This window comes from Schistocerca cancellata, chromosome 8, assembly GCF_023864275.1.
Source record: "Schistocerca cancellata isolate TAMUIC-IGC-003103 chromosome 8, iqSchCanc2.1, whole genome shotgun sequence".
In the NCBI taxonomy this organism is placed as follows: Eukaryota; Metazoa; Arthropoda; class Insecta; order Orthoptera; family Acrididae; genus Schistocerca; species Schistocerca cancellata.
The window spans coordinates 363399613-363419979 of record NC_064633.1 but is presented as its reverse complement, the minus strand read 5'-3'; the positions used below and the strand labels follow the sequence as shown (position 1 = coordinate 363419979).

The following is a 20367-nucleotide window of genomic DNA, read 5'->3' as shown; positions in this document are numbered from 1 at the left end:
CCATGTTATGTCCACAACTAACATCAAGATGAGTTTCTCCCGAAAATTATTATGTAATTCTGAATTGAGTGGAAACATACAGAATAAACTAGTTTCATCATTTTTAAATCATCTATAGCAGTAATCAAGTGTACTACAAATGTAGTAGAATCTGTGGTTCTAAATAATTAACATTCTACTTCTTGTATTTCAATGTTTGAGTAGACTATTTTTTACAGCTTATGGGCTCCTTTGGGTTACAATGTGATAGTCCATGTCAATCACATAATAATAGGCTCTCAGAATTTGAAGCAATCAGATATGAAGTGCCATAAAGTTCAATTTTGGGTCCACTGTTGTTTCTGATAACTTAATTTAAATTTGTTTTGCCATTTCAGAAGATGCAAATTTTACAAATTTTGCAAATGATACAAGCACAGAAATAAAAAAAATAATATCACCCCCTTCCTGAAAAAGCAGGTAATGAAATATTTGAAAATGTGAACAGTGGTTCATGGAAAATGGACTATCACTGAATCTTAACAAGGCTTAAGAAAAACAGATTATCACTGAATCTTAACAAGACTTAATACACACAGCCCAATACTTCACACAGAATGCCACAAACTACAAATATGAGTTTCTCAAACAATGAAATTCAAGAAATGGAGAGCATTACTACAGACGCATCACTACCTCAGCTGATAAATACAATGCCTAGAATTAATAAAGCGCCTTGGTTCAGCTATGTTTGCAGTAGGTATGATCACTGCTGTAGGAAAGTTAAAAATGAAGAAAATGATTTATTCTGCATATTTCCATTCTCTATTATTAGATTAGATTAGATACAGTTTTCGTTCCATAGACTCAAAAAATGAGATGATTCTCATTGGGTGTGAAACATGTCAGAAAGTATAACATAAAAAAAACATAAAACATTTGAATATAATACTTACTATCCTGATCATTTGTCAGGACATTGTCAAAATAGGTGACTACAATACGGTAAACTGTAATAGCTAATATTTACAGAATTAATATGCTGTCAGAATGAAATATTGTTATGCGCTATTAATACATTTATCATACACAAAATACCTAATCTTGACTGTTGTGACCAAGTGCTGTCAAAATAGAAATCTAACAGTCATTTTTGCCGAAGCTGGCCTACCAGTCTCTGTCAAGATATTCATCTATAGAGTAGAAGGAGTCGCCCCTCAAAATGTCTTTCAAACTCTGTTTAAACTGTGCTTTATCTGAAACCAAGTTTTTAATGGCTGCTGGTAATTTATTGAAAACGTGTGTTCTTTAATATTGGATCCCTTTTTGGAAAAGGTAAGTCTTTATGTAGATTATTCTTATTCTTAGTATTGATACTATGTATTGAGCTACTGGTTGGAAACATTCACTCACAGTATCTTACGCAAGAAAAAATGTAATTTGTATCTTTAATTGTAGAAATAAGTTATAAATATACAATATTTCAAAAATTTGTAATTATTAACTGTATGGATCCAATTTGTCATAAAAATTTATAAAATGTATGTTTGACATTTGAAAAACCAATACTTAAAAAGGTTTTCTGTTCAATATCCTGTGTACAATATATGTACTTAAAAAGAGATTTATATGGACAAATAAATAAATAAAGAGATATATTACTTGCAACAAATTTAATTAAGGAACAGATATACCTAGAAGTTTGGTTAGAAAACAAAGTTCCTTCAACAGGTTTCTACATGATGTTCTTGAATTTACACTCTTTTGCATGGTAAAAACTTTTGCTCAGTTTGATGAGTTACCCCAGAATATGATCCTGTATGACATAATACAATGAGAGTAAGCGAAGTGTGCATATTTTTTTTTATATTTATATCTCCTACATCTGACATCATTCTTGCTGCAAATACAGACTTGTTTAGGTGCTTAAGCAATTCTGTGGTATGCCCTTCCCAAATGAATTTATTATCGAGTTGTAATCCTAGAAATTTAACACTGTCAACCTCTTTGGATCTGCATGTCTTCATATGTTATAGATATGCTGGATGGCAATATGTTACATGTTCTGAACTGCATGTACTGGGTCTTTTCGAAGTTTAATGACAGTGACACAATAAAAAACAATGGACCTAAGATGGAACCCTGAGGAACACCACATGTAATTAATTCCCAGTCAGATGAAAACTGACTGCTTACTGCACTAGTATTTCGCAACAACAACCTTTGTTTCCTGTTAGTTAGATAAGACTCAAACCATTTTGCAGCACTGCCAGTGACACGGCAATATTCTAATTTACTTAAGAGAATGGTGTGCTTCACACAGTCAAGGCTTTTCGCAGGTCACAGAAAATACCAGTAGCCTCTAATTTATTATCTAATGCATTAAGTACCTTCTCAGTGTAAGTGTAAATAGCTTTCTCTATATCAGAACCTTTAAGAAACCCAAACTGTGACTTGGACAATATATTATTTGCATTCAGATGCTTCAGGAGACACTTGAACACAACCTTTTCAAATATTTTTGAGAAAGCTGGAAAAAGTGAAATTGGTCAATAATGATTCATTGAATCATTTTCTGAAGAAACTGAAGTAACAGGTATAATTTATTATTTTCAAAATACAGAGGTGTGTTATGAGAATTATGTTTGGTGTTAATTCAAGAACATCCTGAAGAGGCCTCTTCAAAAAACTGGGTATTTTGACACTTACTGCACACTACATACATTGATTAATATCTTTAGACATTACAAATATTTCACTTTTCATAAAAATAAATAGTGTAAAGCATGAATGTAACACCAGGACCAAAAAAAATCTCTACAAGGATCTCTACAGGTTAACATTAATACAGAAAGGAGTCAGATACACATGTATTCAACAATCAACCAGGGCACATTAAATTCCATGTAAATAATGTAGCACTGTAATAAGTAATGTAACATTGTTTCACTTATTTCCCACACACATGGTTTTTTATGGATAGATCCTTACCAAGCAAGGATGAGGTTAGTTGTGTAATAAAAATGCCCTTAGGGAACTCTAATGTTAATGTAAAAATCAGTACCGGTAATCAAACATATTGCAGCAACACTGGCTAAATACTGACTAAATTGTATCCTTTTCTATAAAAGCAAATTATTTCTGTAGAAGCAGTTATAAGAATGGAGGTACTGTAATTTTCATCACAAAAGGTCTAAAACATAAATACATTAATAAGTTTCAGCATCCCAAGGCAAATATGAGCTGGCACTCACTGAAGTCATTGAGACAAATACAGCTGTAGCATTTATGTAAGCTCCCCAATGGGAAATTCTGAGTTATACCTGAATTAGTTTGAATGTGTACTAAACAGGCACCATCTAGATAAGAAATTTTTTGCTCTGTCTAGATCGGAAATTAAAAGTGCTTAGTGGGGACTTAAAGATTGATTTTTTTGGAACCAGCAAAAGAAAAGAGCTACTGCTCAACACTACAAATACTTTTAACTTAAAAGAACCCCAACAAAAATCACATAAACTACTGCCAGTGCCCTTTTTAGATGAGATTAGATTCAGTTTTCGTTCCATAGACCCAAAAAATGAGATATTCTCATGGGTGTGGAACATGTCAGAAAATATGACATAAAAGCATGATTCAGTTTTCGTTCCATAGACCCAAAAAATGAGATATTCTCATGGGTGTGGAACATGTCAGAAAATATGACATAAAAGCATAAAACATTTGAATATAATACTTACTACCCCGATCGTTTGTCAGGAGATAGTAGAAAATAAGCTAATACAATGCAGTAAACTGGGACAGCTAATATTTACAGAATTAACACACTGTCAGAATGAAACACTGTCATCCACTATTAATAAATTTATCATACGCAAGATACCTAATCTTGACTGTTGTGACAAAGTGATGTCAAAACTGAAATCTAACAGATATTTTTACTTAAGCTGACTGAACAGTCTCTGTTAAGATATTCATCTACGGAGTAGAAAGAGTTGCCTATCAAAAAGTCTTTCAAACTCTGTTTAAATTGTGCTTTATCTGAAACGAAGTTTTTAATGGTTACTGGCAATTTATTAAAAATATGTGTTCCTGAATATTGGACCCCTTTTTGGACCCAGGCAAGTGATTTTAGGACTTTATGTAGATTCTTCTTATTCCTAGTATTGATACTATGTATTGAGCTATTGGTTGGAAACAGAGACATATTACTTGCAACAAATTTCATTAAGGAATAAATATACTGAGAAGCAGTGGTTAGAATACACAGTTCCTTGAAGAGGTTTTTACAAGATGTTCTTGAATTTACACCATAAATTATTCTTATTACATGCTTTTGCACTCTAAAACTTTTGCTAGGTTTGATTAGTTGCCCCAGAATATGATACCATACAACATAATAGAATGAAAGTAAGCAAAGTATACAAGTCTTTTTTATATTTTTATCTCCTACATCTGACATCATTTTCATGACAAATACAAACTTGTTTAGGTGCTTAAGCAATTCTGTGGTATACCCTTCCCAACTGAATTTATTATCGAGTTGTAATCCCAGAAATGTAACACTTTCAACCTCTTTGATCTGCATGTCTTCATATGTTATACTCAGGCTGGAAGGAAATCTCTTACAGGTTCTGAACTGCATATAGTGGGTCTTCTCAAAGTTTAATGACAAAGAATTAGCTTTAAACCACTTATTAATGTCAGTGAAAATTTGATTAGCAGCTCTTTTCATAATCTGTACTTGACTTGCTACTTATTGCAATGTTTATATCATCTGCAAACAAAACAAACTTAGCATCTGACAATGTAAGAGATAAGAGGTCTTTAATATACACAAGAAAAAGCAATGGACTTAAAATGAAACCTTGAGGAACACCACATGTAATTAATTCCCAGTCAGATGAAAACTGACTGCTTACTGCACCAGTATTTTGCAACAACAACCTTTGTTTCCTGTTAGTTAGATAAGACTCAAACCATTTTGCAGCACTGCCAGTGACACGGCAATATTCTAATTTACTTAAGAGAATGGTGTGCTACACACAGTCAAGGTTTTTCACAGGTCACAGAAAATACCAGTAGCCTCTAATTTATTATCTAATGCATTAAGTACATTCTTAGTGTAATTGTAAATAGCTTTCTCTATATCAGGACCCTTCAGAAATCGAACTGTGACTTGGACAATGTATCGTTTGCCGTCAGATGCTTAAGGAAGACACTTGACCACAACCTTTCAAATACTTTTGAGAAAGCCAGCAAAAGTGAAATTGGTCAATAGTCTGATGGTAAATCTTTATCCTCTTTCTTGTATAGAGTCTTGACTTCAGGATATTTTAGCCAGTCTGGAAATGTTCCGCTGATAAGGGATTGATTACACAAATAACTTAAGATAGAACTTAATTCTCATGAGCACTCTTTGATTAACTTTGTTGATATGTTATCATACCCACTGGAATACTCAGATTTTTAAGGATTTTATGATGGATGCTACTTCTTTGGGAGATGTGTCATTTCCATTTTACTAAAGTTACTTTTAAAGACTGGTCTCAGATACTCCATTGCACTGTTGACCGAACCTGATAACCCCAACCTGTCAGTAACAGAAATGAAGTAGTTGTTTAAGAGGTTTGCAACACTAACGGTACTTGTTACCAAAGTTTCATTTATTTTTAGAGCCATCTTTTCCTCTTCCTTTTTGGCCCCACCTGTCTCTGTCTTCACAATATCCCATACAGTTTTTATTTTGTTACCTGATGTAATTATCCTTTTCTCATAATAAAGCTGCTTCGATTTCTGGATTATTTGCTTCAATATTTTGCAGTATTCTTTGTAATGCATTACAATTCTAACCTCAGAGCTGTTCCTAGATAGTAGATAGAGTCTCATTTTTGTCTCACATGATATCTTTATTCCTTGTGTAATCCATGGTTTATTTTTTGACTTGTGTGTGAGTTGAGTTACCTTCAGGGGAAAACAGGGAAAACAATTCTCAAACGTGGAGGCAACTTCATTAATGAACTTTATTAATGAAATAATTGTTCACTGACAGAGCTTTCCAATAAATCCACATTAAAATCTCCAGCAACCACTATTTCCTTATTTTTTGCCATGAAGTGGGATAGCAGAGCTTCCAGATTTTTTATGAAGAAATTGAATTTATGAAAGAAATTTCCCGAAGGAGATCTGTATGTATCTACTATTATAAAGGACTTACTATGAAATACTACTTCTGTTGCACAAGCTTCTAAGTGCTGCTCTGAGCAAAATTTATTAATATCAATATTCTTGACATCAAAACAGTTTCTGACAAATATGACAACTCCAGTCTCCATATTTCCTCTACAGAAATAAGAAGCTAACTTGAATCCTTTAACATCTCTGTACCAGTGGTCACATGATGTTCAGAGAGACAGATTATATCAACTGGTTTGCTAATTCTTCAACACAAATAAGCAAATCTTTAAGCTTACCCCTTAGTCCTCGGATATTCTGATGCAATAATGATAGCTGATTTTGTGCACTGGCTGGATTACAACTGGATGAACCGAATTTTCCAGCCAATTATTGAGTATCTTTAGTTGCAATCAGAGGCTATCTGCCTGAATTGTGTATATAAAAATTTGCTTTCTGGCTGCCTGTTTTATCAATGTGAATGTCATTTTCATCCTGTTTCTGAACAACTTTTGTTTCTGCCCTTCCTACCCTAAAAAAACTGCTGATCTGTCACTTGTAACCACTGGTACTTTACCACTTGTGACACAGCACCCCCCCCCCCCCCCCCCCATAAGTTATTTGCTATTAGCTTAGCCCACACAGTTTTCCCTTCCCTTTGCTGTTGAGGTGAAGGCCATGCCTAGAATAGTCCCACCTGCTGAAAGAGTCAACAGGAACCACACCGACATGAGACCTCATGCCCGTTCCAAGCAGCGGTTCCACCTCTAAATTAACTCTCCTAACAGAAGAGTTTAAAAGAGCCCGGTCATGGAGACTCATAACAGACACACGACCAACACCAGTATGTCTCGTTGCTGAAGCTATCTTCACCGGGTCACTCTCAATTGAATAATTTCGGTTCCTATGTACGCTGTTGCCTGCCCCACCTACTATTACCATGGTGTCTTCCTTTGTGAAGTCTTTACAAAGTGAACCTACATCCTCTATCACCTGACCCAGACTTGCACTAGGTTTAAAAAAGCTTGTGACCTGGTAATCTGACCCTAGTACATCCTGCAACAGTTGGCCAACACCTCTATCATGTGAACTACCTAACTTGCTTTTTCTGACTTCTTACTTGTCAAACACTTTTTGAAAGTTTGTTTTGTCCTGTCTACTCCTACATCTATTTGTGGCTCATCAGTTTCCAGCTGTGACAGCAGATCAAACCTGTTTTCCACATTCAAAACCACACTGTCTGAAAATGTCCTATTCCTATTTCTTATATAACCCTAAATCAGATATTTCTGGATACAAACTATAATGTAAGATGTATAAGTAAAGCCTTAGTGATCATGAAACTCAAGTTGTTACCAGTTGTTACCCTCCAAAGATACTTGCTGCCCATTCAGAACTACAAAATAACTGTAACAGCAAGAAATTTCAACACACATAATATAGAAACATTCAGTTCCCTATTATCAGGAGAGATGTGTTACGAAGTTTTACGAATGTATGACACCAACGAAATGTTCGAGAAGTGTACCCTAAAATAGAACATATCATTCTGAACCATGAGAATAAGAGAGTAATGATAATCCCCAACACAGCACAAATCTTTTCAGGTGTTACTATGCAGATGTCACACATAATTTAATAGTTAGAGGCAAACCTGACACTAGAAAGATACAGAAAAACAAAGTGTGATCATGTTCCTCTTCAATCTATGTCTGTGGAAGAACTCCAGACGTAACCATCCATGTTGCAAAACTCTTAAGAAAACATCATCAGGAATTGACGGTACTCCCAACTGCACTGTAAAGCAATGTATTACAAACATTTCAATGCCTTTTGAATATGCAGTCAATTCACCTCTTCTGACAGGCACATTTTCAGACTGTTTACAAATTGCTTAAGTGGTCCCTATTCATAAGAAAGAAGACAAATCAAATATAGAAAACTTTAGACCAATTGCCTTATTATCAGGCTTCAGTAAAATAATAGAAAAAGTGGTGCATAATAGGTTAATGAAATTTTTAGAGAAAAATGAAACTCTCACAGATATTCAGAATGGATTCATGAAAAATAAATTAACAACTAGTGCCATCAATTATTTTATACACAACGTCCTGCAAACAATGAACAGAAAACAAAGTGCCAATGGCATTTTTCAGACTTAAGTAAAGCCTTTGACATATTCAACCACAAAATACTGTTCAGCAAGCTTCAAGTATATGGCGAGGTACAACGCTAAAATGATTCATATTATACTTGACAAGCAGGAACATAAAATACAAAAAAAACATGAACTACAGGAAAATACTAGGATACGTTTCTCAGAGTGAGAGAAGAAAAAAGAAAAGAGTCCCTCAGGGAACAATCCTGGGCTAACCCTCTTTCTCCTGTATATAAATGATTTAGACCTAAACATTGAGTCACAAGTAAATACTGCTTTTGCAGATGAAACATGCATCCTTATTGCAGGAACCATCGCAAGTCGACTACAAGCAGTTGTAGATAAAACTACAGCACATTTAAACAGATCTTTTGGGGGCTATAAACTACCAATAAACGCAAAAAAATTCTGAACTTCTGTTCAAAAAATGACACATGCAACACCAATGTGGCAATAAACTCCAACCAAATTTTATCTTCTCTGGATACAAAGTTTTTAGGCATATGGCTTCAAAATAACTTCAAGTGGCACACACAAATAAACTAAATAAATGGAACACTAAATAAAATATGTTATAGTCTATAATTACTCTCTGTTAAAGCAAGTTTAAGCACTGCCCATATTGCCTACTTTGCTCAATTCCTTAGCATCCTACTTTACAGAATTATATTCTGGGGTAATGCACCACATAGTTCACTGATTTTCCTAAACCAGTCCACCTGCTTAGCTCAGTGGTAATGTGCTTGCCTCGTATGCGACGGACCCAGATTCAATTCCCAGCCAGGCTGGAGATTTTCTCCACTCATGGACTGCGTGTCATCCTCGTCACCGGAACACAAGTTGCCCAATGTGGCGTTGACTGTACTAAGACTTGCCCTCAGCGGCTGAAGTTCCCTGGATGGGGCCTCCTAACCAACAATGCCATATGCTCATTTTCATTTTTCTTAACCCATAAAAGAACTGTAAGAGCAGTGCAACATGTTCAACAAACAGATTCCTGCAAACACCTCATTCAAAAGTTTACAATTCTCTAGCTTCTCTGTATGTACAACCAAGAAATATGTAAGTACGTCACAATGAATTTCAAAGACATAAATGAAAATGTTAATCTCCATAAGCATGATACAAGACAATAGTAAAAGCCTCATATCCTGTCAATAAAGACATCAGCCTACAAAACTTCACAACAAACAGTGGTATACAAATTTACAATAGTCTTTCATATAAGATTAAAACCGTATCGCCAATCACATCCTTTTGTAAAAGCCTAAGGGCATTCTTATTGGATCATTGCTTCTATTTAGAAGTAGAATTTTTAGAATAGTTGAGATACAAGAGACTTAGAACAAGACAGTGCAGCTACTGCAAGTAGTGCAAACTCTCTTGTGGGTAATGCAAAAATTTATGTATTAGCTGAAATAATCTGTATCTTTACGGCGTTGTTCTGTATCCCACAATCTGGAATAAATTTTTACTTGTGTAAATAAATAAAGAAATAAAATTAAATGTACATTTCCGTTTTCTTTCCACATCCCAAGGCCACTCTCTGCATGGTATCTATAGAATACGACTAATGTAATATAAACATAAAGTAATGTAACAGCCCTCCCCCCTCGTGGGCTGAAATTTTGGTTGTAGTGTCAGATTTAAATATTGATGTTACGAATAACTCGTTCACTATCTTTTCATTCTGAGAACTAGTACTACTGTAAACGGTCAGAACTGGAATAGTTTGACAAGCCAAGCAGAGGGTAATTAACGGATCATAAATAAACGTGCCCGGGAGCTCAAAATCGTTGCATTACCCTCTGTCTACACAAAACTAAAAAGTGTTGAAACAGATACAGGACAAAATAACACTAATAACGTACTCATCTTTCACATTCGCTTCATCCGTTATTTCCACTGAACTTTTAGATTTAATGTTATCTTTGTCATACTTTGTTAAAATACTCATTTTTCTTTAGCAACAGTCCAAAGCTGTGCACGGGTTGATATCGACAACTCATTGGTTTATTCCAAAGTTCAGCTCTAATTTCATAAATCAACCACATTACAATCGCGCTCAATATCACACATCACCCAAACAGCACAAGGCATTGTCGCATGTCCCAAAGTACTTCACCGCACTACTGTTTCATTTAATTTATGTGTTTTGAGACGCAACAGTTACTTCGTGTTACCATGGTAACAATATGGGCAAATGACAAGACTGTTTTCATGACGATAACAACTCATATCAATTTGGTAATAGTAGCGATTGGTCGCCTTGGTCTTAAACAGACCGCTCAACTACCTGTCCAAAAATTTTCCTTTTGTATTTCGAAATAGAACTGACATTTGCGGCGCAAACTCAGCGTAATTCTTACGACCCGCCCGCCAAGAGAGACAGGCACAAGCGCTGATTGACAAAAGAAAGGCAGCAAGCGCGGACCAATAGACGTCTCTGCAGTCCGCTCACTGCACTGTGGTACTTCGTAGCGGTAATATTCAAAATGAATTTCGTACCGAAGTATTGAGTTTTTCGGTTTTCAAACCTGTGCGTCGCATATTAAACGGACTCACGAAACTTCTCTTTGGCATTAGAGCATCGCTTATCGTAAAAGTTTCAGTGATACATTTGATTTGAGATGTCACGCCTTTTGTGTGCTTGAGAACATCGTCCGTGTCCCAAAGAATTGAATTGTGTTCAGTTTCTGGATGCAAATTAAATAAGAAAAACACTCAGTATGGAATGCGGGAGGAACATGTGGTTAAATGTCTCTGTAAGTGCTGTAATAATTTTAATTTTATCGTCAGTGTTCCTATACGAGCAAAACAAAGGTGGCTGAAGAATATCTTTAGATTCTTTACTTAGTATTTGTCCTAGAAATTGTGAAGTAAGCTCTCACTGGGTAATTTGTTTCTTTCTTCATGAATCTGCCAATTCAGGCTTTTCAACATTTCCGTTGGTTATTACTCATGTTTTGCAGCGCGTATTAACACATATTGTTAAATATGAGTCTTCTCTATGGAATGGGTGTATGAGGTCAAATGTCTTGGATATCATGCAGTGTGTGCCACAAGGATCTGTTTTTGGAACTTTACTCTTTGTAATATATTTAAGTGACTTTTCCAACTCTATGTTGTGTAAATCCATACTCTATGTAGATGATACCAGTTTTGTTACAGCTGGGAAAGACTTATGAACATTAAAGAAGGAAAGTAGGGAGCATCTCAGAGCAGCCAATAAGTAGTTCCAAGTCAATGAATTGAGTATTAATCATGAAAAACTGTAAATTCCTTCTTTAGCGTATGTATTAATGATAATAGAAGTGATTTTGCTTCAGCTAAACCATTCAGGTGCCATCTTTACTTGAAATTAATATGGAAGAGCCTATTGTATCTGTGCTAAGTTAGCACTTGTGATATATTTGTTAGGTCAACTAAGGTCTTGTGTTAGTGATAAGTTAATTGCTGAATGCATACGATGCTATTTCCCCACCCACCTGACATATGCCATTTTGTTATGGGAGAATTACCCTGCAGTCAAAAAAAGTTCTTGGTTGGCATAAGAAGGCAGTCGAATCCATTTGTGGAGCCAGAAATAATGAGTCTCGTCGACAACATTTCAAAAAACTGAAAAAAAACAAACAGGTAAGTCCCTTTTTATATAATTTGTCTAATACATACAAAAGAATACCAGCACAGTCACAAATTATGACAATCTGCTCATCAACGTAATATATACATAAAACAAAAGACTGATATCACAGTCAGTAAACTTAAGAAAACTCAAGAAAGCTACAGGTACATGTTGTCAGTACAGACATGCAATGCGTCGCTGAGTATGTTTGGAAGTGTCATGAGGAAATGGCTTTGTGAAAAAAGCATTTTATACAATAGAAGAGTTCAAAATATGCCCTAAAGATGATCCTAACGTTATTGTAGTTTCATTTAAATCCAACTTATTTATGTGAATATATTGGGTAGGCCTATATCATGTACAGTATGATGGATAATTTCATATTTTGGTAGACAATAATGATCTAAAATATCTTTTTACATCACATATGTTATTTATGTAATTGTATATGTAAGAGCTCGTGCACGCTTACGATGTCATTAACCGCATTTGTTAATGCTTAAAGATGGTAATAAATAAATCTAAATATAAAATTTCACTTTAAAAACTTTTGTTTGTTACAAGAAACAAATCAATAGATGAGCAGTACTTGTTTGGGTTGACTCCATATACATACTGCAAAAACAAAATTGCAAATATCTCACAAAACTCCTGGGAAAATGTGATTGTCGTTTTTTAGGAGACACACACAGTATATTTGTATGAGCCATCCCATCCTATATAAATTCTACTTCAATTTTGACCAATATCACCCCCCCCCCCCCCCCCCCCCCCCCCCCCCGCACATTGTTTCCACCAACCTCAAAATCAGTAGTCACTGCTCAGCTGAACTTAGCAGTTTACTGCCTTCCTTGCAGAAGACCGTGTATCTCTTCCCTGCCACACCTGATATAGTAATAGCATCTGCTAACAAAAATAGACACATAAATAAAGATGTCCTTGATCTGATTAGAAGTAATCATGAATCAATCCACCTTTCAATCCTCGGCAGCTCTCCATACGAACAAAACTGATCCCATAACTTCCCTCCCAAACAAATCCACAATTACAATCATGCCAACTCAAATGCCTACCAGCAGTACAGCCGCACACGGTCCGCAGCTCTTGGTCTCGCAGTCGCATTCTTGCTTCCCGAGCACGGGGTCCTGGGTTCAATTCCTGGTGGGATCAGGGATTTTCACCTGCCTTGAGATGACTGGGTGTTTGTATTGTCCTCGTCATTTCATCATCATTCATGAAAGTGGCGAGATTGGACTGAACAAAGGTTGGGAATTTGTACCGGCGTTGATAACCAAGCAGTTGAGAGCCCCACGAACCAGACATCATTATCATCATCATCCACACACAGATAAGAAACTAAAATCCTGAAGACATAACTAATATTGATTCTGTTCTACAGCAAACCTCAATTTAAGCTACTATACAAATACTCACTCATCCCATCTACCCACATCAACCTTCTCTGTACAAACTCTTGACATCTACATCTACTTCTGTACTGTGCAAATCACTGTGAGGTATGTGGCAGAGTGTACGTCCCACTTTACCAGTTATTAGGGTTTCTTCCTGTTCCATTCACATGTTGACAGCGGAGAGAATGATTGTTTAAATGCCTGTGTGTGCTGTAATTAGTTGACCTTGTCCTCATGATGTCTATAAGAATGATCCATGGTTGGTTGTAGTAGATTCATTTAAAGCCAGTTATTGAAACTTTATAAATAGGTTTTCTCAGGATAGTTTACTTCCAGCTTCAAGAGTCTTCCAGTTCAGTTTCTTGCCTCTCTGTGACATTCTCCCATGGGTCAAACAACCTGTGGCCATTTTTGTTACCTTTCTCTGTGTACATTCGATTTTCCCTGCTAATCCTATTTGGAATGGGTCCCGTACATTTCAGCAATATTCCAGAATGGGTTTCATGAGTGATTTGTTATTGCATTTTCCCGGTATTCTACCAACAAACCGAAGTCTACCATCTGTTTTACCCACAATAGAGCCTATGTGATCATTCCATTTCATAGCACTACGGAATGTTACACCCAAGAATTTATTGGAGTTGGCTGGTTCCAACTGTGACTCATTGATATTATAGTCATAGGATACTATGCTTCTTCATTCTGTGGGGTACACAGTTCAACATTTCAGAACATTTAAAGCAAGTTGTCAATCTCTGCATCATTTTGAAATCTTATTAAGATCTCACTGAATATTTATGCAGTTTCTTTCAGGTAGTGTTTCACTACAAATAACTGTGTCATCTGCAAAAAGTCTGAAGTTACTATTAATATCATCTGCAAAGTCATTAATATACAACATGAGCAGCAATACATAAGGGCAATACATAGGGGGCTGAAGAATATCTCTAGATTCTTCACTTAATTTTGGTCCTTCAAATTTTGAAGTAAGCTGTCACTGATGCTACTCCTACATCTGAGGATGACTTTCATCCAAGATAACACGCTGCATACTCCCTACTGAAAAACCCTCAATCCAATCACAAATTTCACTTGGTGCCCTATATGATCATAATTGTGACAATAAGCATGGATGTGGCACTGAATCAAATGCTTTTTGGAAACCAAGAAATACTGCATCTGGCTGATTGCCTTGATGCAAAACTTTCAGTATGTCATGTGAGAAAAGTGTGAGTTGAGCTTCGTGTGATTGATGTTTTTGGAATCCAACCTGGTTAGCATGGAGGAGGTCTTCTGTTAGAGTTACCTCATTATGTCTATGTTCAGAATATGTTCTAAAATTCTACAATTTGATATCAGGTTTAGTGGATCAATTCTACTGTGGTTTGTTGTTCAAAGGATCTACAATAAGCTATAGTTAGAAGAGGGGCTAGCTCAGTCACAAATTCAGCATAGAATCTGACAGGGATTCCATTGGGCCCTGGGGCTTTTCTCAATTTTAAAAATTTCAGCTGTTTCTCAACACCACTGACAGTAAATCTTTTCAGTGGTATGAGGATTAAGTTGGACTGATGCTCCTGGGTTTTCCTGTGTAAAGGAACATTGGAAACGAAGTTCAGCTTTTGCTTTGATACACTAAATTTCAGTTCAGTTTGGGAGTGATGGGGCAAAACTCTAGTGCACTAACTGGCATTATGTACAACCAGAATTTCTCTGGAATTTGTGAAAGATCATTTGACAATATTCCGTTATGATAGAGCAGACAGTCATGCCAAATCTACTACTCTTTCCTCAACACTCATGATTAGGACACCCTAAAATGCTACTACCAATAACAGAGACATATGCATAATTTACCCAATATAAAAAGATACTGGGCCTGTAAACAAGCATACTCTAAACTCAATAATTCTCCTTTGCCAACAATCTAACAGCTCTCTTCATACCAATCCATTAGGCGTACCTCAGTCTACATCAAGGTGCTGAAATGCTTTGTCTCTAGATACATCTTCCTTCCCATCAGATCATATGGCTTCTGTCACAGTTTCTCTGCAGGTGATGATCTCCTTCACCTATATCTATAACAACAATATGAGTGTTATCCATTACCCTACCTCTCCCCAGACACCCACCCCTCTACCTTCTATCTAAAGCAAACATCTAAAAACCACACCTCTGGTGAACTTAATCTAATGTGCTCGTGACACTGCCTTCCTTGACACTCATCCCATCAATCTCTTCACCCACATCTCAATCATCTTCTGTTGTAACCACTGACACATCTTCATGAATCCTCCAAAACTAGGCAATAATTACAGGAAAAACAACTTGAGCATTCCATTCCCATTAGCTCCACCATACAGCACATCATTGTTCAATCCACCTAACTGAAACACTTAAGATACCTACAAATATGGTATGCTTACAGTCTCACTAAGTTGAATAATTCTTTAGCTGCTATTTCCCCAATTATTTTAGAAATTCTGAAGATAGTCCATAAAAACACGGGAGAACTCCCGGATATCAGTAATGTCCTGCCACGATATTTCGGCACAGAGTCTTCTGGCCATCTTCAGGTGAGTGCCACTATTGTAGTACTGGCGAGTACGCACTGAGCTCCGCTATTTAAAGCCATACTGAGGTGACATTGCGGATGCGCTGCTCAGTGGTCACGTTCATAACAGCTCCGTGCGCTGCGCTTCGCGCCCTCCACAGTGAAAGCTTGGCGTATCGATATCAGGTCGATTTTCATCTTTGTGCAGATAACTACGTCAACTATGAAGTCTCTCTATAACAGGACTCCAAGCAGAGTTTAGCTGATAACCGCTATCTCGATTGATGAGAGTCTCGTTGTCAGACAATCTTATTTCCACAGACTCATTCATAATCGAACTCCAAAAGTTTGATGTATGGGCAAACTGGAGCCATGATAAAGCTGTGACGAGGCAAACTGTCAAGATTGACAGACTTTCTAAACAGATGCAGCAGGAAGTTCCAACTCGACGATCTGTTGTTAATTTGACAGAGAAAACTTTAGATGACGCGACTGTGTCTGTGCTAGCAAAAGGACTGAATTTGCTCCCACACCTGTTTCCCCGCCACTAATGGATTTCATCAGTGCCATTGAAGAAGCTGTATGCCGTCTTTATACAGATGAAGGGGAGGAAGTTCATTGAGAGTCTTGCCGTGTATTGACCAGAGTTGCAGCAATGAAGAGTAACATCTCGCCCAAGGAGAGGATAGCCCTCCGTAACTTACGAGCAGATGTGGATACAGTAGTCTTAAAGTCTGACAAAGGAAACGCTACTGTCCTCATACCAAGGGATGACTATATTAATAAGATCAATGTTTTATTATGTGACTCAGTGTATCGCAACATCGATAAGGATCCCACGAGCCGAGTGGCGCGAAAAAGAGCAGAACTTTTATCAAACAGTTCTCTACCGAAGGAGGTCATCAAGAGACTGAAACCAAACAGTTCAGTTCCACCTAGGCTATATGGACTGCCTAAGATCCACAAGGAAAATGTGCCATTACATCCATTTGTGAGTAACATTGGAGCAGCCACCTACGACCTAGCCAAATCCTTGGCATCTTTGCTCAAACCAATGATAGGCAAGTGTGTACATCACATAAAGAATTCTGGTGATTTTATCAGCCGACTTCAGTCACTACAACTGCATAGTAACGACTTATTGGTCAGTCTTGATGTGGTTTCACTTTTCACAAAGGTGCCTCTGGTGGACTCACTACATCTCATTGGCAATATGTTTGGTGCAGACATTACAGCATTGTTTGAGCACACTCTCTCCTCTACATATTTTATATTTAACACTGAATTTTACGAACAATCTGATGGTGTCACCATGGGGAGTCCTTTGTCTCCCCTGGTGGCCAATCTTTTTATGGAAGATTTTGAGGAGAGAGCACTCGACTCTGCCACTTTTAAACCGACAGTATTTTGGCGATACGTTGATGATACTTTTATAGTGTGGCCTCATGGTCTGGACCGTCTCCAAGAATTTTTACGTCACATGAACTCCATACATGAAAACATAAAGTTTACAATGGAGATAGAAAAAGATGGTTGTCTGCCATTTTTAGACGTCTTGGTGTGACAGAAGAGTGATAGCATACTTGGTCACTCGGTGTAAAGAAAGCCCACTCATACAGACCTGTATCTACAAGCTGCTAGTTGCTACCATCCAGCACAACCAATGGGCATTCTCAAAACCTTGATCGACCATGCCCATACCATCTCTGACGCCGACAGTTTTCAAGCGGATCTGGAACACCTGCAAAAAGTATTTCTGAAGAATGGCTTTTCACCTAGGCAAGTGAACAGAGTAATGAAGACCTACAAACGACGGAACAAGGAAGAGGAAGAGGCCTTCAGATCGATTGCTTATCTACCATTTATTGGGAATATTTCTTCACAGATAGGCAGAATATTGAGAAAGTATCAAGTGAGAGTCATCTTTCGCCCTCCTTCGTCACTGGTGGGATCTGTTAAAGACGACCTGGGCCTGCTTAAATCAGATGTTTACAAAATTCCGTGTGAATGCGGCAAATCATATATAGGGCAAACAACGCGAACTGTGCAGGAACACATTGTGGAACACCAACGGCATACTCGCCTTCTCCAACCCACCAAGTCCGCAATCGCCAAACATTATATTTCCGCAGACCATTCCATGAATTACAACAACAAAAAATTTTGGCCTATACATCAAACTTTTGGAGTTCGATTATCAATGAGTCTGTGGAAATAAGATGGTCTGACAACGAGACTCTCATCAATCGAGATAGTGGTTATCAGCTAAACTCTGCTTGGAATCCTGCTATAGAGAAACTTCGTAGTTGATGTAGTTATCTGCACTAAGATGAAAATTGACCTGATATCGATACGCCAAGCTTTCACCGTGGAGGGTGCGAAGCGCAGCGCACAGAGCTGTTATGAACGCGCACGCTGAGCAGCGCATGCGCAATGTCTGTTGTGGACTGACAAGACAGCCAGTCCACAGTGACGGGTAACCGAAAGGCACACGTTTACACACGCAGGCTTGCTTTAGGTCTGAAACAGGATACGTAATGAATGCTATAAGAAAAGTACGTAGCTGCTGGAATACTTAACTTTAATCCATCATTTGTATACAGCATTCTTGATGATACAAGTGAGACTGTCTCTAGATATGGTTAATGGCGCCTTGCTAGGTCGTAGCCATGGACTTAGCTGAAGGCTATTCTAACTATCTCTCGGCAAATGAGAGAAAGGCTTCGTCAGTGTAGTCGCTAGCAAAGTCGTCCGTACAACTGGGCGAGTGCTAGTAAGTCTCTCAAGACCTGCCGTGTGGTGGCTCTCGGTCTGCGATCACTGACAGTGGCGACACGCGGGTCCGACATGTACTAATGGACCGCGGCCGATTTAAAGCTACCACCTAGCAAGCGTGGTGTCTGGTGGTGACACCACAATGTCACCTCAGTATGGCTTTAAATAGCGGAGCTCAGCGCGTACTTGCCAGTACTACAATAATGGCACTCACCTGAAGACTCTGCGCCGAAATATCGTGGCAGGGCGTTACTGATATCCGGCAGTTCTCCCGTGTTTTTATGGAACAATCAGTACACTGGGAAAGCTTTAAACATCACAACTCTTAAGATATCTTATCATTTCCTTCTGCCTTGTTTGAGCACTAGTCTTCCAAAGCTTGGTCATACTCCTGCCTCTAATGCTGGATCCCTTACAGCCTCAATTTCAACATACATTTCTTCTTATCAGGTCCTCATTCTAATACACCACTCTGTGTACTCTTTCCACCTCTCGACTCTACACTCTGAATTTAATAGTAGAATTCCTTTTTGCACTCTTAATGTTGACTCCTTTCCTTTAAAATGCTCTGAAAGTTATTGTGATTTTGAATCTGTCATTCCAATGACCGTTTCCATTTTTCTTCATATTTTCCTGCAATCATTTCACTTTATTTTTCTTGCACTTCCTATTGATTTCATTTCTAAGTTACTTGTCTTTGTATTTCCGTCTTTTGTTGATTAATGGAAGCATTTCTTCTGCTATTCACCGTTTTCTTCACAGTTGCCTTTCTGATTCATAATCACTGTATTTACAGCCTCAGAGGATTTCAAATGCATGCCATAATTACGTTTTGCTTCAATATCCCACTTTCCTATGCACTGTTTCTGCCAACTGATTCTCATTAAATTTCAGTCTCTCCTTCATCATTACTAAATTGTGATTCAAGTCTATATCTGTCCCTGCATATGTTTTACAATATAACATCTGATTTAAAAATCTCTGTCTCACCATGACACAATCCGGATGATATATTCTTGTGTCTCCAGGCCTTTTCCAAGTATACTTCTTTCACTTGTGATTGTTGAACAATGTATTTGCTGTTACTAGATACTTTAGAACTCAAGGAGTGTTTTGCCTCTCACATTCCTAGTGCCAAGATTGTATTACCTAGTAATTCACCCATCTATCCCTCCCCCTACTCCAGCATTCCAATCCCCCATGATTATCACATGTTCATTTCCCTTTAATACTGTGTACCCTACGCAGTTCCTTCATGTACTCTCTCCACATCAGCATTTTCTGCTTGTGACATGAGTATGTATATCTGAATTATAGTTGTTAGCATTGGTTTGCTTTCAGCTGTGATTAGAAAAATTGTTATTGCAGTGCAACGTACCAAGTTATTCACCACTGCCAAGTGCTCAGATATGCGCCATTTCCGAGTCTATTTGTTATTGAAACCAATCATCTGTACAATGATACTGAAAGTTGACCACAGTTTCAGTATATCTAAATTCACCTTCATCAGAAGCAAAAATACACCTGGACAGGGAGACACCTTCATTAGCAAAAAACTTAGCAACATAGCTGATACAAAAGAAAAACACTTACAGCTTTAAATACCACGAAAATTACCAAAGCATTACAAGCACAAAAACTTTAAGTCACTTGCTAAAATCACATACTGCAGTGGAGGTGCATAAAACAATCA

At 37.4% G+C, this 20367-nt stretch overlaps 1 protein-coding gene across 1 annotated transcript in view; it reads right to left on the bottom strand.

Annotated features, from left to right (window-relative positions):
- Positions 1–10482, bottom strand: part of LOC126095275 (sodium channel and clathrin linker 1-like) — a 106955-nt gene extending 96473 nt beyond the window's left edge. The window contains exon 1 of the mRNA XM_049910033.1: positions 10180–10482. Coding sequence (XP_049765990.1) covers positions 10180–10265 — 86 coding nt within the window. The 5' untranslated portion in view covers positions 10266–10482. The remainder of the gene's footprint in view (positions 1–10179) is intronic.
- Between the last annotated feature and the right edge of the window lie 9885 nt (positions 10483–20367).